The 26,134-nt window shown below is 42.3% G+C and overlaps 1 protein-coding gene and 1 non-coding gene across 8 annotated transcripts in view; one reads left to right on the top strand and one right to left on the bottom strand.

Annotated features, from left to right (window-relative positions):
* NUP98 (nucleoporin 98 and 96 precursor) overlaps nt 1-26,134 on the bottom strand; it is a 121,586-nt gene continuing 95,452 nt past the window's right edge. For 5 of the 7 annotated variants that reach the window (XM_063671964.1, XM_054440114.2, XM_063671962.1 and 2 more), the window contains 10 exons: nt 25,884-26,113; nt 24,377-24,643; nt 20,748-20,905; nt 18,495-18,638; nt 16,596-16,738; nt 10,958-11,179; nt 8,206-8,447; nt 4,560-4,714; nt 1,507-1,618; nt 1-1,375 (listed from right to left, as the gene is read on the bottom strand). In XM_063671964.1, coding sequence (XP_063528034.1) covers nt 1,158-1,375; nt 1,507-1,618; nt 4,560-4,714; nt 8,206-8,447; nt 10,958-11,179; nt 16,596-16,738; nt 18,495-18,638; nt 20,748-20,905; nt 24,377-24,643; nt 25,884-26,113 — 1,891 coding nt within the window. In that variant the 3' untranslated portion in view covers nt 1-1,157. The remainder of the gene's footprint in view (nt 1,376-1,506; nt 1,619-4,559; nt 4,715-8,205; nt 8,448-10,957; nt 11,180-16,595; nt 16,739-18,494; nt 18,639-20,747; nt 20,906-24,376; nt 24,644-25,883; nt 26,114-26,134) is intronic. The other 2 variants (XM_063671966.1, XM_063671967.1) reach the window with 1 other exon arrangement.
* On the top strand, nt 17,294-17,399 carry LOC129009176 (small nucleolar RNA U13). Its single transcript, XR_008492708.1, has one exon. It is a non-coding gene; the product is annotated as a small nucleolar RNA U13 (small nucleolar RNA).

Raw genomic sequence — 26,134 nt, 5'->3', positions numbered from 1 at the left:
TGCTATAAACATTTTATTTATTTATTTTTTAAGAAAGTAGCTTCAGAAAAAGAGGAAAATATCTAGATCATTTATTTATACATATATATATTTTTTAATAAAAACCTTTACATAATCTTCATGCATAAAGACCCAGGTGTGGCCATATTGCCTGAGATAGCCCTAACACCAGCTATCTCATGCCATTACCTGGGGCTCCCTATAGCTGTCAGCAGTGTAGCAAAGGCCCTCTGCCTGCCCCTAACGCCCAACTCCATGCCTGCCTCAGTCATGGTTTGTTTTTGCTTCTGGAAGGGGTAGATGGAGGGTGGGAAATGCTTTGGAACTAACATGGGATGAACAGGGAGGGTTACCCAACCTGCCATTTTTTATCCGAACTCTTCAGGCAAATCCAGACAGAGTCTCAGCAAGATGACTGAAAACCAGGGACCAAACCAAACTCTGGGAGCTTCCCATAGACATGTCACATGTGACCAAGGGCTCCTGCACATAGTAGTAGCAAAGGTATGGTGTTCATGGAACACTAAAGGCAGGAACAAAAACAGCCCTGAAGATCAATCCCTCCATGACAGGCATTCACTTCTGCCCTAAGTGTGTCAGAAAGATCCTGTTTGGTTTCCTAACTCAGGCCAACCCTCCTTTGCCTCCAAAACTCAGTGTTAACTAACCAATTACTTAAGAGATGGATCCCTCTTCCTTCTGTGGATAGTTCATCTGTTAAGGATCCATTATCACCTGTCTCTCTCCTCCTAAGGAGTCCTAGTATAAAAGGGCCAGGGTAGGAGTAGGGTAGCTGGTTGGCATGGAGGGTCACAAGATCCAGAATGGCTAGGGGTGAAAAAGTATTCCCTGGTTCTTTGGGGGATTCTGCCAAAGGAGCTTTATTGACCATTTTTTAAAAGGAAAAACACTGAATGGTCTTGAGGATGGTAAAAGGAGAATTGTCTCCTCTTCTGGGTTCCAGAAGCCCTTATGCTATGTTCAGTATTAAGAAAAGCCCTGAACAAGTGGAGGATGCTGCTTCTGGCAGCAGGGAGGGAGGGTAGATGCCATAGCCAACCCAGAGAATGGCAAACAGTGCCTATCCAAACAAGGCAGGGAACCTCTGTGTGTTGAGTGTGAACGGGCATGTGAGTGTGATGCAAAGAGCCTGGGGCTCACAGGCTCCCAACAGCCAGTTCTCGCAGATAGGACTGGGTAAGGCTGCGCAGTTCATCCATGGCATAGTCCTCAGGCATGGGAAGCCGACCAATGTGGGGAGCCAAGAGGCGTAAAGGGACTCGCTGAGGATCTGGTGTTGACTCGGAGGTTCTATCAGGAGCATGATGCAGACTCAGCACCACCCGCAGCAGGTTGGCTACACGTTTGGCCATGTCTAGAGAGAAAAACTAGAGTTAAGCACTGAGCATGGGTCTGGAGAAGGGTGGTAGGCACTGAGGGTGGGGTGTAATAATCATAAAAACAGGAAGCAAGAAGGCAGAAAGAGTGAGGAGGTTAGAGGCTTACCTGACTGAGCTAGGCGATCTTTAGCACTGTAACACTGAATCTGCTCTATCCGACTGCACAGTGAAGTCACTTTGATGTGTAACTGCTCCAGGTCATAACCTGAGCAATCCACCTACAAAGAAGCAGAGAAGCCAATTAATCCAAGGGGAATTCCTATCACTCCAATCCCACCTATAGACTCTACACAAAACCTTGAAACAACAGTGAGGTGAGGGAGGGGAAAATCCAAGATGATGGCACAGGGCCAAGCCACCACCATCTAGTGGAGGGCAAGGTACTAATTATGCAGTAATAGCCAAGAGGAAGGTAACACAGTTACCTAGCCTTGGACTAGGAAAAAGTCTTCAGATCCCAAACTATACAGCAAGCTTTAATAACACAGCACCAAAAATCAAGATAAATTGGGTTCAGACAGATGGTATGACTTCTAAAGAGCACACAAGGAGTAAAAAATGCAGCCAGAACCAACATTTAATTTAGGTCCCCTGACTCCAAGTTTATAGCCTTTTCTAAAACACCAAAAAAGCTGTGTGCAGGGGGCAGGAGGATCAAGAGCAAGACAAGTTATTTGCTCTCATGAAACTGATAGAAAATAAATAAGAAAACACAAAACAGTAATAAATCCTGAAAAATCACAAGCCATGTAGATAATTTAAACAGGTGGATGTGGCAGAGAGAAACTGGATAGCTACTTGAGACTGGAGGACCAAGAGAGGCTTCTTTAAGGAGGTCACATTTAAATTGAGACCTGAATAACAAGGAGAGAGCTCAGCTTTCCAGGCAAAGAGAAGACAGCTAAAACTCCCAAAGGTGGGAGTTCTAAGGAGATTTACATGGTGACATGTGGGGTAAGGAGGAGAAACAGAACAAGATAATACTAGAGAGGTTTTATGTAACATAGGTTTTTTTTTTTTTTTTTGGAGAAGGGGGGGTCTCGCTATGTTGCTCAGGCTGGTCTCAAGCAATCCTCCTGCCTCAGCCTCCCAAAGTGCTAGGATTACAGTCATGCACCACCACATCCAGCTATGTGCTGGCATATTGATAGTACTCTTTGCTTAATCCCTATACTTATCAAGCTATAGTAATTGCTGCTTTACTTGAATATATCTCCCCCACAAAATCATTATTTTGGTAAGGGCAGAACACATACTGTTTACTTTTATATTCCCCAAACCCACTACAGTGCTTGGCACACAGTGAGTTCTCCATAATAGGTTGTGTGAATGAATTACTCAATATTCAATGAGAAAGTGGTTTCTTCAAGTGATTATTTAGAAATGATGCTCTTGATTCATACTAAAAGTACAGCAAACATTGAATTATGCCTATTATGTGCCAGGCACTGTACTAGGAGTTGGAACTTTGATGAGGATAATAATAGATAACAATTATTAAGCATTTAGTAGAGGCCGAGATCAGGAGTTTGAGACCAGCCTGGCCAACATGGTGAAACCCTGTCTCTACTAAAATACACACACACACACACACACACACACACACACAAGCTGGGTGTGGTGGCACACGCCTGTAATCCCAGCTATTGGGGAGGCTGAGGCAGGAGAATTGTTTGAAGCTGGGAGATAGACGATGCATTGAGCTGAGATTGTGCCACTGCCCTCCAGCCTGGGTGACAGAGCAAAACTCTGCCTCAAATAAAAAAAAAAGGCATTTAGTACATGAAAGGTACTATGTTAAACACTTTATGTAGATTTTGTTTAATCTTTGTGAAAATCTGTCAGATATGAGCTATAATCTGTACTACTGTCTACCCCACCCACCTTTTTCTTTCAGACGAGAGACAAAGGAGGTGGTTAACTTGCTCAAGATTACATAGCCAGTGAATTTGGAAGCCACGAATTGAATCTGAGTCTGCTTCCAGAACTTGAGCTGTTAACCTCTATACTCTATTGCCTGTAACCGTAAAAGACCTTCCCCAAAGGGGCTTATAGCAACCTGGAAATATGAATGAATAACTACAATATGGTCTGACAGGTGCACTAGTAGAATAATGTACTAAGTATCCTGGTAGTAAGAAAGTGCAATTAATTATCTCTGGGGAAAAGCAGGGAGAAGTAGGGGTAACAGCAACCTAGATCTTAAAGGATGAGTTTAAGTGTGCTAGGTAAAGTGTGGAACATAATATGGTTTGTTAGAAACACCAGAAGTAATTTAGTGTGAGTACAGCAGGCCAGCAAGGCTGGAACGTGGAATAAGAGTGGTAGGAGTAAGGCAGGAAAGGTAAAAGCCTCTAAAAGGACTTGAATCCTATATTTATTATAATGAGTTTGGTTTTTGCGCCATAAGCAAGCAGTGGAGACTCATTTTACGACTACAAAGACTGACCTTAAGGCTATGTGCGGTAGCTCATGCCTGTAATCCCAGCAATTTGGGAGGCCAAGGTAGGCCGATGACTTGAGGCCAGGAATTCAAAACCAGCCTGGCCAATGTGGTGAAACACTATCTCTACTAAAAATATAAAAGTTAGCTGGGTGTGGTGGCACACACCCTATAGTCCCAGCTACTTGGGAGGCTGGGGCATGAGAATCACTTAAGACTGGGAGGCAGAGGTTGCAGTGAGCCACGATCACACCACTGCACTCCAGCCTGGATGACAGACCAAGACTCTGTTTAAAAAAAAAAAAAAAAAAATCTGACCGAAGACATTGACTTTAAAAACCATATTTGCAATTTTAAAACATGCCAAATGATGTGTGAAACAGCTATCCTCACCAAATCTCCATTCTTATTTTATCTCTCATCTTTGGGCTTCTCACTCAAACTAGGACTGAACAAAGGGAAGAGACTGTCTATGGACAAGCCTCAGGAATGTCTATTGCACATACTAGTTGGTAATCAACATAAAATAGCATTTTTAAGTTTCGATATAGCTGTCAAAAACGGTTATATCAAATGAGCCTCAGCAAGATGCCTGCTTTGACAGTGCTATCTCTGTCAATGCGTTCTCAAGTGTATACTAAGGCCTTGTGAGGTCTCTAAAGATTTAAGGGCCTGAGAAAAGGAAAATCAGGCAGCAGTTTCAGGATCTCAAGTACCTGCTGTATATGGTGGAGCATTTCAATGACTCTAATATAGTCCAGGTAAACAAGCCCAGATGTTTCCCAATCCTGAATTAGGCTGCTGCGCTCTGGAGGTGCCAGGTCTTCCAAGAACCCCTTCAGGTAGTCACAGTTCTCATTAATGATGGCATCTGAAGAAACAAAGTATTGAGCACAATGTCTGCACAAGTGCATAGTTTCCAAAAGTAAAGAAGACATGGCAGGAAGACAGAAAGGAAGGAGAAATAATGTTGGCTGGACTTCAGAATTAAAAGCACATACAGGCATACCTCAGAGATACTGTGGGTTTCATTTCAGGCCACCAGAATAATGCAAGTATCACAATAAAATCACAAATTTTTTGGTTTTCCAGTGCATATAAAAGTTATGTTTACACTATACCATTGTCACTTAAGTGTGCAACAGCATTATGTCTAAAAAACCAATATACATACCTTAATTTAAAAATATTTTACTTCTAAAAATGTTAATCACTTGAGCCTTCAGCAAGTCATCTTTCTGCTGGTGGAGGGTCTTTCCTTGATGCTGATGGCTGCTGACTGATCAGGGTGTTGCCTGCTGAAGGTTGCGATGGCTATGCTAATTTCTTAAAATAAGATAATTGAAGTCAGTTCTCTCAAACCCAGCTGCTGCTTTATCAACTAAGCTTAAGTAATATTCCAAATCCTTTGCTGGCATTTCAACAATGTTCACAGCATCTTCACCAGGAGTAGATTCCATCTCAAGAAACCATTTCCTTTGCTTGTCTATAAAGCAAACTCCTCATGAGTGACACCACTTCAGTCAATCTTCAGGCTCCATTTCTAATTCTAGTTATCTTGCTGTTTCTATCACATCTGCAAGTACTTCCCCGACTAAAGTCTTGAACCCTTCAAACTCATCCATGAGGGCTGGATTCAATGCCTTCCATACTCCTGTTATTTAATGTTGATATTCTGACCTCCTTCCATGAATCACAAATGTTTTCTGTGTTTTTTGGTTGGGGTCTCGCTCTCTCACTCAGGCTGCAGCACAGTGGCGCGATCTTGGCTCATTGCAACCTCTGCCTCGCAGGCTCAAGTGATCCTCCCTCCAACCTCAGCCTCCTGAATAGCTGAGACTAAAGATGTGTGCCACCAGGCCCGACTAATTTTTTTGTACTTTTGGTACAGATGGGGTTTCACCATGTTGCCCAACCTAATCTCGAACTACTGAGCTCAAGAGATCCACTCATCTTGGCCCCCCAAAGGGCTGGGATTACAGGTGTGAGCCACTATGCCCGGCCCCAAATGTTCTTTTTTTTTTCCTTTTCTTTAAGACAGAATCTCCCTCTGTCACCCAGGCTGGAGTACAGTGGTGTGATCATGGCTCACTGCAGCCTCAACCTCCTGGGCTCATGCAGTACTCCTGCCTCAGCCTCCTGAGTAGCTGAAATTACAGGCACATAACACCATGCCTAGCCAATCACAAATGTTCCTCTCCCACCATCTGCCCCAGACAGGGTCTCACGGTGTTGCCCAGGCAGGAGTTCATTGGCATGGTCATGGCTCACTACAGCCTCAACCTCCCTAGGTTCAGGTGATCCGCCAATCTCAGCCTCCCAAATAGCTGGGAATATAGGCACGCACCACCATGCTCAGCTAATTTTTGTATTTTTTGTAGAGACTGGATTTCACCATGTTGCCCAGGCTGGTCTCGAACTCCTGGGGCTCAAGCAATCTGCCGCTTTGGCCTCCCAAAGTGCTGGGATTACAGGTACGAGCCACCGTGCTTGGCCTACAAATACATCTACAATGGTGAATCCTTTCCAGAAGGTTTTCATTTACTTTCCCTGATCCATCAGAGGAATCACTATTTATATATGGCAGGTATAGTCTTATGAAATGTATTTCTTAAATAATAAGGCTTGAAAGCTGAATTACTCCTTGGCCCATGGGTTGCAAAGCAGATGTGTTAGCAGGCATGAAAACAACATTAATCTTGTACATCTTCATCAGAGCTCTTGGCTGACTAGGTGCATCATCAATGAGCAGTAATATTTTGAAAGAAATATATATATTTTTTTCTGAGCAGGTTTCAACAGTGGGCTTAAAGTATTCAGTAAACTGAGCCATAAACAGATGTGCCGTCATCCAGGCTTTGTTTTTCCATTTATAGAGCACAGGCAGAGTAGATTCAGCATAATTCTTAAGGGCCCTAGGATTTTTAGAATGGTAAATAAGCACTGGCTTCTAATTAACATCACCAGCTGAATTAGCCCTAAAGAGAGAGTTAACTTGTCCTCTGAAGCTTTGAAGCCAGGCATTGACTTCTCTTCTCTAGCTATGAAAGTCCTTGGTGGCATCTTCTTTCAATAGAAGGCAGTTTTCATCTACACTGAAAATCTGTTGTTTAGTGTAGCCATCTTCATCAATGATCTTAGCTAGATCTTCTGGGTAACTTGCTGTAGCTTCTCCATCAGCACTTGCTGCTTCACCTTGCACTTTAATGTGATGGAAAGATAGCTTCTTTCCTTAAACTTCATGAAGCAACTTCTGCTAGCTTCAAACTTTTCTTCTGCAGCTTCCTCACCTCTCTCAGCCTTCACAGAACTGAAGGGAGGTTAGGCTTTTGCTTAAGGGAATGCTGTGGCTGGTTTCATCTATCCAGAGCACAAAAACTTTCTCCACATCAGCCAGAAAGCTGTTTCACTTTCGTATCATTTATATGTTCACTGGAGTAGCACTTTAAATTTCCTTCAAGAACTTTCCTTTAACACAACTTGGCTGTTTGGCAAAGACGCTTATCTTTTGGCCTATCTTGGCTTTCAACATGCTTCGCTCTGTACACCTAATCACTTCAAACTTTTGTTTAAAGTTAGAGTTGTGCTACTTTTCCTTTCACTTGACCATATTTAGAGGCCACTGTAGGGTTATTAACTGGCCTAATTTCGCTATTGTTGGGTCTCAGGAAATAGGAAGGCCCGAAGAGAGGGAAAGAGATGGGGATGACCAGTTGATGGAGCAGCCAGAATATGCACATTTATCAACTGACCATCTTATATGGATGCAGTTGGTGGCACCCCAAAACAAAACAGCAACATCAAAGATTGCTAATCACAGATCACCATAACAGATATAGTAATGAAAAAGCCTGAAATAATGTGAGAACCACCAAAATGTGAAACAGACAGACATGAAGTAAATATATGTTGGAAAAATGGTGCTAATATACTTGCTCTGTGCAGTTTTCCAAACCTTTAATTTGTAAAAAATGTAGTATCTGCAAAGTAAAACAAAATAAGGTATGCCTGTATTCTGAAATTCTCCAATGGAAAATGTGAAGAATTTCTAGTTTCAGGCCTTAAGGAGATTATTTCTGGTGTTGTTGGAGAAAATTCCCATAAGTAAACAAATTAAAATAATAATAATATTAGCACACATCAAGAATATTTCTGGGAAATGATAATATTGCTATCTACCCCTGCTCCTCTAGTGCCTCATCCTGGCTAAGCCTCTTCTACAGAGAGCTTTTGCAAAGTGTGATTTGATTCAAGATGGCCATGTCCTACGTTGAGTCTTATTTCCAGTCTGACCCCATCATGGAGGTTCAGAGGGTGGAGGAATTTGGGGTGATTCCAGGAGATGTGGAACCCAGCACTCACCAGAAGCTAAGTGTCGGATGATGAGCTTGTGGCAGCGGTTCCAGTGCCCAGCCTTAAATAAACAAAGGGCCTCTAAGTGCTTGTCAGATTCCATGTGTGCTCGCACAGCTTTGGCCTCGTGAATCCATTCGGCAGGTACACAGAGCTTCTGGGTAAGGAAAGTCTCTTTAGCCCAAGATTCAGGGGTCTCCAACAGCTGGCAGTGCCGGGTAAGCAGCTCTCGAACAGCCTTCTCACGTATGCTATAGGGAGAGATAAGCTAGAATAAATCCCATCCTCATTCATGGAGAAGGCCGCCCCAGGCAGCCTAGAGTGGCCCTTGGGGCAGTCTCTTAAACTGCAGGTCTTTTTTTTTTTTTTGATGGAGTTTCACTCTTGTTGCCCAGGCTGGAGTGCAATGGTGTGATCTTGGCTCAAGGCAAATTCCGCCTCCCAGGTTCAAGTGATTCTCCTGCCTCAGCCTCACAAGTAGCTGGGATTACAGGCATGTGCCACCACACCCTGCTAATTTTGTAATTTTAGTAGAGGCAGGGTTTCTCCATGTTGGTTGGGCTGGTCTGGCACTCCCAACCTCAGGTGATCCACCCGCCTCAGCTTCCCAAAGTGCTAGGATTACAGGCATGAGCCACCACACGTGGCCTAAACTATGGGTCTTGATCACTTTAAGCTTCACTAAAAAAATCAAAGGTGATCACACCAGTATTAATTTTTAAAAATAACAGCATTGGCAAGGCACAGTGCCTCACGCCTGTAAACCCAGCACTTTGGGAGGTCGAGGTGTGTGGATCACATGAGGTCAGGAGTTCAAGACCAGCCTGGCCAACATGGTGAAACCCCGTCTCTGCAAAAAATAAAAAAAAAATTAGCTGGGTGTGGTGGCAGGCGTCTGTAATCCCAGCTACTCAGAAGCTGAGGCAGGAGAATTGCTTGAACCCGGGAGGCAGAGGTTGCAGTGAGCCGAGATCGCGCCATTGCACTCCAGCCTGGGTGACAAGAGCGAAACTCCATCTCAAAAACAAAACAAAACAAAAAAAACACATAGCATTAATTTTAAAAAATAAAGTATTTCATGTTCAAAAAGTTGGGGCTTGGCTGGGCGCAGTGGGTCACACCTGTAATCCCAGCACTTTGGCAGGCTGAGGTGGACAGATCACAAGGTCAAGTCATTTAATTTCAGATCAAAACTATTCTCATTGTGGACTCTTTTCTGAATTCCTAAGCTTTTCAATGACTTCCACTGTCATCACAACTACCTCCTTTTTTATATTCTTTTTCAGGAAACAAGATCTGCTTCTCCATAGTCAACTCTGAAACATTAGTCATCCTATCAAGCCAGTGTGAAATCTTTTACCATGTGAAATCCTTTATGACTGTGTTTAAATAAACTTAAAAAAATAGCCTGGGGTCATTTCATTCCCTGTTAAGGGGGAAGAAGAAAGAGATACTGCTTAAAGAGAAATTGCTTAAGTCTTAATAAGAGTATGCTAGATGCTTTATACTTTTACTCTTTTTAATTTCACAATCACCTTTAAATAGAAACTAATGTTATGCTTTTACAGGCCAAAAAAAAAAAGGCTTAGAGAGTTAAGAGAGTATCTTTATCCAAAGTCAAAAGTAAGCTTTATCCTAGGTCAAAGTGAGTACATGGTAGATCTAGAATTTAGACCCAGTTTCCTTCCACACCATGCAACCCAACAGTGCAGCATAATGATAAGAGCAAAGACTCTGGACGAAAGTTGGAAACCTCACTCTGCCATTTACTAGCTGTGTGACCTTGGACAAAGTTAAGCTCTGTGTCTTGGGTTACTGACCTGTAAAACAGAGATAATAACAGTGTCTATCTCACAGGTCATAATGAACATAAAACAGTTAATATATATGGTGTACAATATAAACATGTGTAAAAGCACTTCAAGTACTACATAAATGTTCATTTTTTGTAATTACTGAAATACCATACTGCTATCATTAACAAAAATCTCCAGCCTTATCTTGTTCAAACCACAGTGAAAAGGCATTTCTCCAGTTCTCTTTAAGGACAGAGAATCAGGACAGAGAATCAAAACACATATACCTAAGCACAAGGCTGTGTTAATAAATACAATACTATCAAGCTTAAGGAATGGGTTGGTGACAAGGGATGACCAGAGAAAAAGCAAGCCAGTGGACAGAGAAAAAGCAGGGCCCTTTTTGCTAACCCATTACTTCCCTGCCATGGAGTCACTGAGGCAGCTCAGGCAGCACTATTTCTGTGTAATTCCTAAACATGCCACATTCATCTGAATCTGGGATTCAGAAAAGAGCCCACGATGAGGAGAACAGTTCTGATCTGAAATTAAATGACTAGTTTTTTGGCCCAGGCATAATGCTACTGTCCCATCTGGGCATATCCTCTCATTTCCACTTCATTATTTCCTATTCCAATTTCACAGGTTCTTCGATTCTTACCTCTATGAAGAATTTCTCTGATCAATGCAGTTCACAGACATCTTTTTTTCTCAGACTGCTGAGACTTTGTGATAAATATTATAATTTGGCACTTAATCAAAGGAAGTCTCAGTTTTAACTAGTTTACACGAATACAGAAACAGTCTAGGCTAAGGGTTTAACTATCTTGAGGCTTATCACACACTGGATCTAACACACAATCTACACAACTACTTGCTAAACTGAACCCTGAAAGACTGTGATTCCTTTGGAACTGCCCTGTAGTGTTAGATGTACCCAGTGGGTTCAACGGCTTCTCACTCACCGTGAGTTGTCAATGTGCAGGAGGACAAAGATGGCCCACTCCCAGAGCCCCTCACTTTCAAGCTGGCCAGCGTAACTGGCCTGTAGCACACCTTCACACTGCGCTGAGAGATGGGTGTAGTTAAGAGCCCTCAGCACTTCCCACAAGTGCCAGCTTAGGCGGTAGTCCAAAGGATCTGCTGTTATGCTTCGAGGCTCCAGCAGTTGGTTGAGATCATAATGTCTGCAAAGAATGTGTTGAGAGTCAACATACACAGCCAGGAGACAGCCTGTACTGATATGTCAACTCTTCTGCTTATGTCTAAGACAATAAAAGAACCTGAGGGTAAAAGCATTATAGGCCTTCTCTCCCTCTGAGCCTATGTTTTATCAATCTATTTCTGGGTTCAGCCAGACTTTAGATCCTACAAAGAAACAAGGCACCTTCTCTTCTAAGGCTGTGTGATCTAACAGGTTTGCTGGTAATGGTTTGGCATATGTATTTTACCATCCTGATACAGGGAGTCTTCACAGTTCTCACCCTTCCATTCCTTCATTATAACGTCATTACCTTTTTTTTTTTTTTTTGAGACGGAGTCTCGCTCTCTTGCCCATTTCTGGTATTTTGAAGTATCCTTTTCTTTCTTTCTTTGACATATTTAAAACTGCACATATCTAGAGTACACAATTTTGATGAGCTTTAACATATGTAGACACCTGTAAAACCACCATCACGATCAAGAAAATAAATAGAGCAGAGCGCGGTGGCTCACGCCTGTAATCCCAACACATTGGAAGGCTGAGGTGGGCGGATAGATCACTTGAGGTCAGGAGAGTTTGAGACCAGCCTGGCCAAGATGGTGAAACTCTTGTCTCTACTAAAAATACAAAAATTAGCCAGCTGTGGTAGTGCATGCCTGTATTCCTGGCTACTCAGGAGGCTGAGGCACAAGAACTGCTTGAACCCAGGAGGCGGAGGTTGTGGTGAGGTGAGATCATACCACTGCACTCTGACTGACTGAGACTTCGTCTCAAAATAATAATAATAATGATGACTCAATTGTAACCTCAACCTCCTGGGCTCATGCGATCCTCTCACTTTAGCCTCCTAAGTAGCTGGGACTACAGGTGCATGCCACCATGCCCACCCAATTTAAGAAATTTATTTTCGTAGAGATGGGGTCTCATTATATTGCCCAGGTTGGTCTTGAGCTCCTGGGTTCAAGTGATCGTCCCACTTCAGCGTCACAAACTGCTGGGATTATAGGCATGACGCACCATACCTGGCCTGCTTTCTTATTACTGAATTTTCAGAGTTCTTGATGTATTCCTGGATACAAGTTCTCTATCAGATCTACGAATTGCAAGTATTTTCTCCCAATCTATGGTTTACCTTTTCATTCTCTTAATAGTCTTTCTATGAGAAGTAGTTTTGAAATTTTGTTGAAGTCCAATTTACCAATTTTTTTCTCTTATGAATTGTGTTATTTAGTGTCCACCTAAGAAATCTTCTGCCTAACCTACAGCTGCAATAATTTTCTGCTTTGTTTTCTTCTAGAAGGTTTATAGTTACGTTGAAATTTAGGTTTGTAATCCATTATGAGCTGGATAACAATAGAGATAACCAATGAAGCCAGAAGGTGGTTCTTTGAAAAGGTCAATATGATTGCTAAACTCTAGGTACACCAACCAAGAAAAAAAGAGGACGCAATTATTGAACACAAATTACCAGCATCAAAAAGAAAGATATGTTGTTAAAGATCCTACAGATACTTAAAATGGTTAACAAGAAAATGTTATTAATAACTTGATGCTAATACATTTTGTGACTTTAGGCTGGGTGCGGTGGCTCACGCCTGTAATCCCAGCACTTTGGGAGGCCAAGGCGGGTGGATCACGAGGTCAGGAGATCGAGACCATCTTGGCTAACAAAACAAGGCTGGGTGCAGTGGCTCACGCCTGTAATAGACATTTTAGCAAAGATGTACAGATGGTAAATAAGCACATGACAAAGTGCTCAACATCATTAGACATTAGGGAAATGCAAATGAAACAATGAGAATTTCCAGTATGGGAAGATGAAAAAGTTCTAGAGAGGGTGGTGATGATTGTATAGCAACGTGAATGTACTTAATGCCACTGAACAGTATGCTTAAAATGGTTAAAACAGTAAATTTGGCCAGGCACGGTGGCTCACACCTGTAATCCCAGCACTTTGGGAGGCTGAGGTGGGCGGATTACGAGGTCAGGAGATCCAGACCATCCTGGCTAACATGGTGAAACCCCGTCTCTACTAAAAATTAGCTGGGCATGGTGGCGGGCACCTGTAGTCCCAGCTACTCGGGAGGCTGAGGCAGGAGAATGGTGTGAACCCAGGAGGCAGAGCTTGCAGTGAGCCGAGATCACGCCACTGCACTCCAGCCTGGGCGACAGAGTGAGACTCCGTCTCAAAAAAAAAAAAAATAAAAAAAATAAAATAAAATAAAATAAATAAATAAAAAACAGTAAATTTTAGTTACATTTTACTACAATAAAAAACTACATTCTGTATAATTAATATAGTTAAATACTGGCCAGGCGCAGTGGCTCACACCTATAATCCCAGCACTTTGGGAGGCGGAGGCGGGAGGATTACTTGAGGTCAGGAGTTCGAGACCAGCCTGGCCAACATGGCAAAACCCCATTTCTACTAAAAATACAAAAATTAGCCAGGCTTTGTGGCGCATGCCTGTAACCCCAGCTATTCAGGAGGCTGAGGCAGGAGGATCGCTTGAACCCAGAAGGCAGAGGTTGCAGTGAGGCAAGATCACGCCACTGCACTCTAGACTGGGCGACAGAGACAGACTGTGTCTCAAAAATATATATATGTATTTAAATATATATATATTTATATATATATTTATATATATATTTATATATATTTAAATATATATTCATATATATATTTAAATATATATTCATATATATATATTCATATATATATTCATATATATATATTCATATATATATTTATATATATATTCATATATATATTCATATATATATTCATAGATATATTCATATATATATTTATAGATATATTCATATATATATTTATAGATATATTCATATATATATTTATAGATATATTTATATATATATATTTATAGATATATTTATATATATATATTTATAAAAAATCACCTTGAAGATTTGAAATGAGATGAGCTATCTGTGTGACTAGAGGAAAAAAAAACCAAAAACTTTAAGTATTTCTAAGGTAATGTAAGAAGACATCTCTGCTGCGTGCAGCGGCTGACACCTGTAATCCCAGTACTTTAGGAGGCCAGCGCAGGTGGATCACTTGAGCTCAGGAGCTTGAGACCAGCCTGGGCAATGTGGCAAAATCTTGTCTCTACAAAAAATACAAAAATTAGCTGAGTATGGTGGTGCACTCCTGCAGCGCTCAGCTACTCAGGAGGCTGAGGTGAAAGGATCGCCTGAACCCGGGTGGTTGAGACTGCAATGAGCCATGATCATTCCACTGCACACCAGCCTGGGTGACAGAGCAAAACCCTCTCTAAAAACAAAACAAGGCCGGGTGCAGTGGCTCACGCCTGTAATCCTAGCACTTTGGGAGGCCGAGGCGGGCAGATCACGAGGTCAGGAGATCGAGACCATCTTGGCTAACACGGTGAAACCCTGTCTCTACTAAAAATACAAAAAAATTAGCTGGGTGTGGTGATGGGTGCCTCTAATCCCAGCTACTTGGGAGGCTGAGGCAGGAGAATGGTGTGAACCTGGAAGGCGGAGCTTGCAGTGAGCCGAGATTACGCCACTGCACTCCAGCCTGGGCAACTGAGCGAGAGAGTCCGTCTCCAAAAACACCAAAAAACAAAACACCAACACTGAGATAGTTCTAATTACATGGTTAGAAATAATAATAGCATGTGTTAATATATTATTGTTGGACACATAAACCACTCTGCATTTCTTTCTTTTTTGGAGACAGGGTCTCTCTCACTCCTATTGCCCAGGCTGGAGTACAGTGATGCAATCATGTCTCACTGCAGGCTCGACTTCCCAGGCTCAGGTGATCCTCCAACCTCAGCCTCCTGAGTAGCTGGGACTACATACCACACATGGCTAATTTTTTTTTATTTTTAGTAGAAACAGGGTTTTGCCATATTGCCCAGGCTGGCCTCGAACTCCTGGGCTCAAGTGATCTGCTGGCCTTGGCCTTCCAAAGTTGTTGGGATTACAGGCGTGAGCCACGATGCCTTGCCTGCATTTTTTTTTTTTTTTTTTGAGACAGAGTCTTGTTTTGTCACCCAGGCTGGACTGCAGTGGCACGATCTTGGCTCACTGCAACCTCCAACTCCCAGGTTCAAGTGATTCTCCTGCCTCAGCCTCCTAGGTAGCTGAGATTACAGGTGCCTACCACAACACCCAGCTAATTTTCGTATTTTTAGTAGAGATGGGGTTTCACCATGTTGGCCAGGCTGGTCTCAAACTCCCTGACATCAAGTGATCCACCCGCCTCAGCCTCCCAAAGTGCTGGGATTACAGGTGAGAGCCACCGCACCCCACTGTCTGCATTTATTTTTATTTTTATTTTTGAGACAAGGTCTTGCTGTGTCGCCCAGGCTGGAGTGCAGTGGCGTGATCTCTGCTCACTGCAAGCTCTGCCTCCCGGGTTCACGCCATTCCCCTGCCTCAGCCTCCTGAGTAGCTGGGACTACGGGCGCCCGCCACCACGCCCAGCTAATTTTTTTGTATTTTTAGTAGAGACAGGGTTTCACAGTGTTAGCCAGGATGGTCCTGATCTCCTGACCTCGTGATCTGCATACCTCGGCCTCCAAAACTGCTGGGATTACAGGTGTGAGCCACCGCACCCAGCCGCCTGCATTTTTTAGTAAACACGTACACACAGATTCACATATACACACACAAACCAAGATACTACATGCCCAATAAAATGGTAAAATTTAAACAACTAATAATATCAAATTTTAAAGAGGATTTAGAGCAACTAGAGATATTACACATTATTGGTGGGAATATAAAAATGATATAATCACTTCTGGATATGTTCATAGCAGATTTATCAATAATGGCCAAAAATAACAAAACCTAACTGTCCATCAACAAATGAATAGATACATAAATCATGTACCTCCCCCCCAAAAAAAAACCCAAAACTAACTTTTGATACATATAAACATGAAAAAAAATTATGCAGAATCAAAAAAGCTAGGCACAAGGAGCATACAGTATGATCTCCACATAAAATTCTAGACCAGCAAAACTAATTTATAGTAACAAAAAGCTAGTCAATAGGTATCTGACTGATTGCAAAGGGGCACACAGGTGTTTTTCAATGGTAGTGGAAATAGCAGCTTAGCTGTAATGGTAGTTACAATGCGACAGTTACTATAAAACTTATCACACTGCATACTTTATTATATGTAAACTATACTCATTAAAGTTGATTAAAATAATTTTTAGACTTCTAATTCTAGTTCTAATGCTCTTTCCATTCAACTACTGTTAAGTTATATTTGGTAGTTTATATGGACTTACAGCAATCTGGGGACATATAAAAGGGAAAGGACGCAGCAAAGGACTCCCTTGGGGCTCATGGAGCACTCAAATGACAATAAAGCCTGGCTCTCATTTACCTGTCACTGTAGAGTTTTAGAAGGTGAAAGCAGACATCTCGAAGTGGTGTCTGTGAGTTTTGCTCCTCCGCTATCACATAGCCAGAACCCTCCAGATACGAAGGAAGTGGCGAACAGGCATATCTGTCACTGTCAGAGGTATTCTGAAGGAATAATTTGATAAAACAATACATTAGCTCCCAATCAGTTTTACTAGATGCCGTCATGTTTCTTTTCTTTTTTTTTTTTTTTTTTGAGAGGGAGTCTCACTTTGTCACCCAGGCTGGAGTGCAGTGGGACAATCTCGGCTCACTGCAACCTCCGCTTCCCAGGTTCAAGCAATTATCCTGCCTCAGCCTCCCGAGTAGCTGGGATTACAGCTGCACACCACCACACCCGGCTAATTTTTGTATTTTTAGTAGTGACAGTGTTTTGCCATGTCGGCCAGGCTGGTCTCGAACTCCTGACCTCAGGTGATACACCTGCCTTGGCCTCCCAAAGTGCTGGGATTGGAGGTATGAATGACCGCACCTGGCCTAGATGCCATTATGTTTCAAATTCTTAGGACACCTGTATTAAGAATGAATAGACAGCCATGTGGCTTGAGCCTATAATCCCAGCACTTTGAAAGTGGGAGGACTGCTTGAGCCAAGTAGTTCAAGACCTGCCAGGGCAAACAAAGCAAGACCCCATCTCTACAAATAAAAAAATAAAATTATTTTTTTTTGTAGTTCATAAGCATGATGATTGGGTGTTCATGCATGCGTGTGTGAGATGTGCCACCCTCGAACCTTGTGAAGATATTGGCATATTACCCGTCTGACATAAAAAGATAAGAAAAAAAAAATTTTTTTTAAATTAGCCAGGCATGGTGGTATGCACCTGTGGTCCCAGCTACTCAGGAGGCTGAGGCAGGAGGGTCACCTGAGCCCAGGAGGTCAAGGCTGCAGTGAGCTGTAATTGCCCCACTGCATGCCATTCAAGTTTTGGGTGACAGAGTGAGACCAGATCTTGATTAAAAAACAAACAAACAAAAAAACCTGGGCACGGTGGCTCATGCCTGTAATCCTAGCACTTAGGGAGGCCGAGGCAGGCAGATCATGAGGTCAGGAGATCGAGACCATCCTGGCTAACATGGTGAAACCGCGTCTCTACTAAAAATACAAAAAATCAGCCAGGCGTAGTGGCACATGCCTGTAGTCCCAGCTACCCAGGAGGCGGAGGTTGCAGTGAGCCGAGATTGCGCTACTGCACTCCAGCCTGGGCTACACAGCGAGACTCCATCTCAAAAAAAAAGTGAATAGACAACCCAAAGGATCTATCAGGGATTTTTAACATTTTTTGGTCAATGATGTATTTCATCTGTCTTCAATGGACTGGTAAAGATTTCAGGTAGCTATCACTAAGCCCCCATACTTATCTTGCCACAATTCTTAATATACTCAAGTTTCAAGTGTTCTCTTACTCCTAACAAATAATTCTGAGAGAACAATACGAAAGACAAGTATAAAATACGAACAGTAAGATAATTCAAGAACTGATGGCATAAAAGTAACAATACATTAACCTCAAAACTGACAAGGAATATAAAATATTATATTTAGCGGCAAATTTCAGAACTAAGTTTGAAGATAAACCAAATCTGAGGTCAGGCTGTATAACAGGGAATTCCCAAAGAAGTAAGACAGCATTAGAAATGAAGAAGAACCCTCTGATTTAGAGGCAGGAAAACAGCAGTGACAAAGTCAACTGTGGAATCTCATGATATTAAATAAAATAAAAACAGACACTTGGAGAAGTAGCCTTGTCCAGAGGAAGGAATAAAGGATAGTTTCCCATCAGATTTCCTGGCTCCGCTTCAATTTGACAATACTTTAACACCCAGCAAGATTTTTGCTTGGCTCTATTGGCCACATATACCTGAAATGCTTCTTCATACATGCTAAGCGCCCTAGAAATGGAGGCTGTTGGTGGAAGCAAATACCAAAGATGGATAGCCAGGGAGCGTTTCCAATCCAACTGGGAGCACACGTTTATTTGCTTATTTTCTGAGAGCTGCCACACCTGTGGGAAACAAAATCATCACCATGGCTATATTCTATCTTGTTATTACCTGTGTGTGCAAAAACACTGAAGTGAATATTCACTTATTCAAGGAACATCTTAAATGATTCAGATATAAAATATACAAATATAATAAAATCTCACAGCTAGTGAGAGGGAATATTGATTATTTACTTATTTTTATTGACCAACTGATCGATCGATTGATACAGAGTTGCACTATGTGGCCCAGGCTGGTCTTGAATTCCTGGTGTCAAGCAATCCTCCCTCCTCAGCCTCCCAAAGCATTGTGATTACAGGAATCAACCACTGTGCCTGGTCCCAGGATTTAAACAATCAATCAATCAGTACTCAAATGAGATGAGAGCCATTGAGGGCAGAGAGATCTTCTCACTGTCTATGGTTGTCAATGTATAAAGCTTTAAAATGAGCGTAAGTTCTGACCAGCTATATTTTTATTTCTGAAAATTTAATTTATAATACTTTAAGATAATAATATAAGAGGTAGGCAGTGATAAGAGAAATGGCTTAAAATAATTATAACCCAACAGCCATAAAATGGAACATAAGTGGCTATAAAAAAGAATAATGCCAGCCAGGCACTGTGGCTCACACCTGTAATCCCAGCACTTCAGGAGGGCAAGGTGGTTGGATTACCTGAGGTCAGGAGTTCCAGACCAGCCTGGCCAACATGGTGAAACCCCGTTTCTATTACACATACAAAAAAAAAAAAAGCCGGGTGCAGTGGATCATGCCTGTAATACCAGCACTTTGGGAGGCCGAGGTGGGTGTTATCACCTGAGGTTGGGAGTTTGGGACTGGCCTCGCCAACATGGTGAAACCCCGTCTGTACTAAAAATTCAAAAATTAGCCAGGCGTGGTAGCAGGCGCCTGTAATCCCAGCTACTTTGGAGGCTGAGGCAGGAGAATCGCCTGATCCTGGGACACAGAGGTTGCAGTGAGCCAAGATTGTGCCACTCACTCTAGCCTGGACAATAAGAGCGAAACTCCATCTCAAAAAAAAAAAAACAACAAAACAAAACAAAAAAAAAAACGCTTCATGACATGAAAAAATATTCACATACAGTAGGTTTAAAAAAAAAAAAAGCTGCAGGGTGCCGGGCGTGGTGGCTCACGCTTGTAATCCCAGCACTTCAGGAGGCTGAGGCGGGTGGATCACCAGGTCAGGAGACCGAGACCATCCTGGCTAACATGGTGAAACCCTGTCTCTACTTAAAATACAAACAATTAGCCAGGCGTGGTGGCGGGCGCCTGCAGTCCCAGCTACTTGGGAGGCTGAGGCAGGAGAATGACGTGAACTTGGGAGGCGGAGCTTGTAGTGAGCCGAGATCGCACCACTGTACTTCAACCTGGGCAACAGAACGAGACCCTGTATCAACAAAAAAAAAAAAAAAAAAGTGCTGCAGGGCTGGTGTGGTGGCTCATGCCTGTAATCTCAACACTTTGGGAGACCTATAGGTGGCAGGATCCCTTTAGGCCAGGAGTTCAAGACGAGCCTAGGCAACATACTGAGACCCTATCGCTATAAATTCTTTTTTAAATGAACAAAATAAAAATAAAAAAAATCACAGAACTCCTATGTATAATTTATTTCATTTGTATATACAAACATGTAAATAGGAACAACATATATGTGGATGTAGACTTAAAAATTAGCTGTGTATGGTGGTGTGTGCCTGTAGTCCCAGCTACTTGGGAGGCTCAGGTGAGAGGATCACTTGAACTTAGGAGATGCAGGATGCAGTGAGCCAAGATCACCCCACTGTACTCCTGCCTAGGCAACAGAGCCAGACCCTGTCTCAAAAAAATTAATTAATTAACTAAACTAGAATATTTCTGGGAAGATAAATTATTTATAGTTTACCACTATATGATATGGGATATGATACATTTTAACATTTTAATTTCTATACAACTAGATTTTTAAAAGTGTGCCTGCCTGCCTTTATAATTTGAAAATTGTCCAATGTGTAACACATTTTGTGTAACTGTGCACAATTTACAAAGATCACTCCTTGCCTCAAACTCAAACCAGCTTCAATTTATGAAAAAACCAATGTGAGATATTATGGTAAAAGTAGAAGATACCGGTTTTCCAGCCAACAGAGCAAAGATGCGCAGTCTCTCATCCTGGATGAAGGAGTCTGCTTGGAGCTGATGCCAATCCACCAACTGCATGGTGAGCAGCTCCCGGACTGACTGGCTACCCACAAACTGAGATAAAAGAAGAGCAAGACGATGATCACCTATAAGAGAAATGGAAGTTTTTTGGTTATTACTAAGGGTTTATGGACTTCGTCAAACACTTGGGGGCATTATCTTTATTTCTTCCAGCCTTCAGAAGGGAGGACTTAACATTGGTAACTGCTTTCTGCAGTAGTGCCAAAATATTGATGAAAAACTTACCATTTTCTGCTTGGATAGAAAATTTGCAAAGTAGTTTAACCTAAATTACCTATAGACCGAATAGCATATAGAAATCAACAACAGATCTACCACTACTTCTGTGATACTAGGCAAGACACCTCAGCTACAAAATGGAGGAAAACAGCCCGGCATGGTGGCTAATGCCTGTAATCCCAGCACTTTGGCAGGCCAAGGCAGGTGGATTACTTGAAGTCAGGAGTTCGAGACCAGCCTGACCAACATGGTGAAACCCCCGTCCCTACTAATACAAAAATGGCCGGGCGTGCTGGTGCACACCTGTAATCCCAGCTACTTGGAAGGCTAAGGCAGGAGAATCGCTTGAACCCATGAGTTGGAGGTTGCAGTGAGCCAAGATTGCACCATTGCACTCCAGCCTGGGCAACAAGAGCGAGACTATCTTAAACATAAAAAGGAAAAATGGAGGAAAACACTGGGCACGGTGGCTCACACCTGTAATCCCAGTGCTCTGGGAAGCCAAGGCGGGCAAATCACTTGGGGTCAGGAGTTCGAGACCAACCTCGCCAACATGGTGAGACTTTGTCTCTACTAAAAATACAAAAATTAGCCTGGTGTGGTGGCACGTGACTGGAGTCCCGGCTACTCAAGAGGCTGAGACACGAGAATCACTTGAACCCAGAAGGCAGAAGTTGCAGTAAACAGAGACTGCACCACTGCACTGCAGCCTGGGTGACAGACCAAGACTCTGTCTCGGTGCGGGGGGGGAGGAAAAAAAAAGGCCGGAGGCAGTGGTTCACGCCTGTAATCCCAGCACTTTGGGAGGCTGAGGCAGGTGGATCACCTGAGGTCAGGAGTTTGAGACCAGCCTGGCCAACATGACGAAACGGCATCTCTACTAAAAATACAAAAGTTAGCTGAGTGTGGTGGCACGTTACCTGTAATCCCGGCTACTCAGGAGGCTGAGGCAGGAGAATCGCTTGAACCCAGGAGGCGAACGTTGTAGTGAGCCGAGATTATGCCACTGCACTCCATCCTGGGGGACAGAGCGAGACTCTGTCTCGAAAACAAAAACAAAAACAAAACAAAAAACAAAAAACAAAAAAAAGGGGGGGAGTAGTAAAGCAAAAGCTTTTAGTAACCTAAAAGGCAGTACCTTTACCAGAGGTTTAGCCTTACAATCAAAATAAAAAGGAAGAAAGTGGAGTCTATGAATGAACAGCCCTAAGAATCTGACTCTGGCATACCTTTAGATCCTCTCCTACTACATGTTGGTGTCCTGGTGAGCATAACCATTTTTTAATGATTCATAATAAGTTCATAGAAGATCAATCCCAAAGATAAATTCTCACTGTACAAATGCACAAAGCCCATAAATAGTACCAGGCTGAGGCTGGATGTGGTGGCTCACGCCTCTAATCCCAGCACTTTGGGAGGCTGAGGCAGGAGGGCTGCTTGAGGCCAGGAGTTTGAGACCAGCCTGGTCAACATACAGACCCCATCTCTATTTAAAAAATAAAAATAAAAGAAAAAAAGGAAGCTACCAGGCTAAATGTATAGTGATAGTGGAATGCAACAAGCCCTTTATATAGCTTACTGATTCTGGCTTTTCCTGTGATTTGTTCCTTATAATCCCAAAACTGGCAAAACCCTTCAAAATAAATCCAGTCGATGGCTCCAATTAGTTGGCTTTGGATAAATTAGGTTCCAACAATCAAGGTTTGAATAAGGATCTGATCATATTAGATTAAGCTGAACTATGCCATCCTGTATTCTTATCAAGACTTTACGGCCAGGCACGGTGGCTCATGCCTGTAATCCCAGCTCTTGGGAGGCCAAAGTGGGTGGATCACTGGAAGTCAGGAATTTGAGACCACCCTGGCCAACATGGCAAAACCCCGTCTCTACTAAAAATACAAAAAAAAAAACTAGCTGGGCATGGTGGCAGGCACCTATAATCCCAGCTACTCAGGAGGCTGAGGCAGGAGAATCGCTTGAACCCAGGAGGTGGAGGGTGCAGTGAGCTGAGATCATTCCACTGCACTCCAGCAGTCTGGTTAACACAGAGACAGACTCTGTCTTAAAAAAAAAAAAAAAGAAAAAAAAAAGATTTATATCTAGGCAGTCATTAAGTACTTGCTGAATTGCCTCATTAGTGAAAGGGAACTTAAAAAAGTAAATATATGCATATAAATTCCTTTTAAAAAGCCAGTGAGTACCTCAACCCAGAAATTCAACTTCTATATATTTATTTGAATGAATTGATATAGAACATATTTTATAGCAATTCAGAGTACTGCTTATAGTTTAAAAAAAAGTCTCAATGTGAAGGAAGAAATTTACTAATATGGTACATTTATACATAAAAGAATGCTAAGAAGTATTTGATAATTATCTGTATTACAGGGCATTTGTAATGTGCCACATGAAAAGAACAGAATATAATACACAGCAGGGTATCACCTTTGAAAAGTTCATATGCATATGTCACAGTATCTGGACATATTTGTATGTATTACAAAGTAAAGAATTAAGTACAAATTGCACATTAAAATGTTTGCAGTGAGTAGTAGTCACAGGATTTGGGTGATTTTGATTGATAGCTTATCTATGCTTTCTAGTTTTATTACAAATGTAATATAAAATTTAAATTTTAATCAAGTAAACAATGTTTAAGGTCCTAAAAAAAGAATTAGAAGACATAGTTCGGCTAGGTGCAGTGGCTCACGCCTGTAATTCCAGCACTTTGGGAGGCCAAGATGGGTGGATCACCTGAGGTCAGGAGTTCAAGACCAGCCTGACCAACATGGTGAAACCCTGTCTCTACTAAAATACAAAAATTAGCCAGGCGTGGTAGCGGGCACCTGTAATCTCAGCTACTTGGGAGGCTGAGGCAGGAGAATCGCTTGAACCCAGGAGGAGGAGGTTGCAGTGAGCCGAGATCGCACCATTATACTCCAGCCTGGGCAACAAGAGTGAAACTGTCTCCAAAAAAAAAAAAAAAAAAGGCATGGTTCCTATTCTACAGGAATAGGTGGGTGTGATCTACCTCCCCGGCCTCCCACAGTGCTGGAATTACAGGCGTGAGCCACTGCGCCCAGCCGCACTATGTCTTCTAATTCTCTGTTTAGGACCTTAAACATTGTTTACTTGATTAAAATGTAAATTTTATGTTATATTACATATTCCACAGGAACCAGCAATCTTCCTGGGAAGTCCACAATTAACACTCATAGGCTAGAAGCCAAAGGGAAATGCACAATTGGGGGGAGCAGTAGGAGGCATTGAGTAGGAAGGCGACAGAGGCGCAGAGAAGGACCATATGCCTTCCCCACCTGACTGCTGGGCCAGAGAGCAGGCCTCACTGATCCTTTTGCCTGTGAGGTAGCTGAATACAGCCTCCACAGGGCTGTTTTTTTGGGTTAAGGAGACTTCCTCTTCAATCTGAGGTGTGGCAGTACAGGATAGCCAGCGGGAGAAAGCTCTTCTTCGCTCCAGAATTTGAATGTATTCACAGGGTTCATTTAGCTGGCTGTCAAGCTCCTTCAGGTGGCCCCATAGGGCTTCACATAGTGTCCATGTCAGGCTCCAGTGCTTCACAACTAAGGCAGGAAGAGAAAAACAATGTTACGAGACAAAGTCTTACAACAACTTCACAGAGGGCATCCTTCTAACTGTGATGTTAACAATACATAAATTAATAGACATCTCAAACAACCACTCAAGCTGATTACCCTGAATCTGTCTCTACCTCACTCAACTTCGTCTTACAATTTCCAGAAGTACACAGTATAAATAAATGCTTGCTCATATCATGTTTCTGTGGTACTTACATAACAAATGTAACCGTTAAACAGGTTCCCCAAGACTAATTATGGCTAGTGTCATCTCAGATGATATCTACTTTGATCAAATTCTGTCTACAAAAATCAATCTACAAAAGCACTGTTTATCATTTAAGCCACTTACAAGTATGCACTGGTAAAATAACTTACACATTTGAAAAGACAATGAGACGATTAAGTAAATACAAAGAACTGAAGGAACATAAACAAATCCCAAAACGTGTGGTACAGGACATTCTAAAACGGCCCATTTTTCAATAAAGGTGATTTGCTAAACAAAATGATTTTTCTACTGTTTGAAATATTAACAAATTAGATAACCTCTTTATCAAAGTATTGATTCAGAAAAACATGGTCATGATAGAGGAGAAAGGTAGTCTTGAGAGAAGCCAGGAAGAGGAATTACAACAAAGCTGTTGAGAAGACCAACAGTACTTGAGCTGCACATGGAAGAATGGATAGGATTTAGAAAAGCAAGAAGGGGCTGGACGCGGTGGCTCACGTCTGTAATCCCAGCACTTTGGGAGGTTGAGGCAGGCAGATCACGAGGTCAAGAGATCCAGACAATCCTGGCCAATATGGTGAAACCCTGTCTCTACTAAGAATACAAAAATTAGCTGGGTGGGGTGGCACGCGCCTGTAGTCCTGGCTACAGTGACAGAGTGAGACTCCGTCTCCAAAAAAAAAAAAAGTAAAGCAAAAAGGAATGTATTTCTCTCCCTATGTTCTCTGGATTAGGTAAGAAATGCAATTTTATAAATCCAAGGATTTGACTTGCTACAGTTCTTTGTGGAAGAATTTGTACATTAATGGGTAAAAGAACAAAGTGACAATTTCTTCTTGCCTGGGAATTTGCTTAGTTAAACTCAACCTCAGAAAATGACAAGCACAGGCATTTACCTACTAGACTGGCGTCAGGAAATTCAGCCTCCCATGAACATATGCTACCATCCCTATTATTGGGACATCAAAGATTAGAAACATAGTGTGTACTCACTTTGTGCTTCTGGTAAGTCTCCTGATGCTTCTTTAACCCAATCTGCATAGTCATGAATGACAGCAACTCCCGGATTGGGGACAATGAGAGGACACAGTTCATCCACATGGACAGTGCTGTGTTTTAATTTGAGTTCCAGAGGTGTCTGATATAATTTCATGTCTTCATCTGGCTTTCTTTGTCTCACACTGAGTTTTTCTAAGTGAACTTTGAATGGGGACTCAGTTAGGCTACAAGAGCAAATGAGGAAG

Source organism: Pongo pygmaeus, chromosome 9 (assembly GCF_028885625.2).
Source record: "Pongo pygmaeus isolate AG05252 chromosome 9, NHGRI_mPonPyg2-v2.0_pri, whole genome shotgun sequence".
NCBI lineage: Eukaryota > Metazoa > Chordata > Mammalia > Primates > Hominidae > Pongo > Pongo pygmaeus.
The sequence above is the reverse complement of the archived record's forward strand: the minus strand, read 5'-3'. Positions and strand labels throughout refer to the sequence as shown.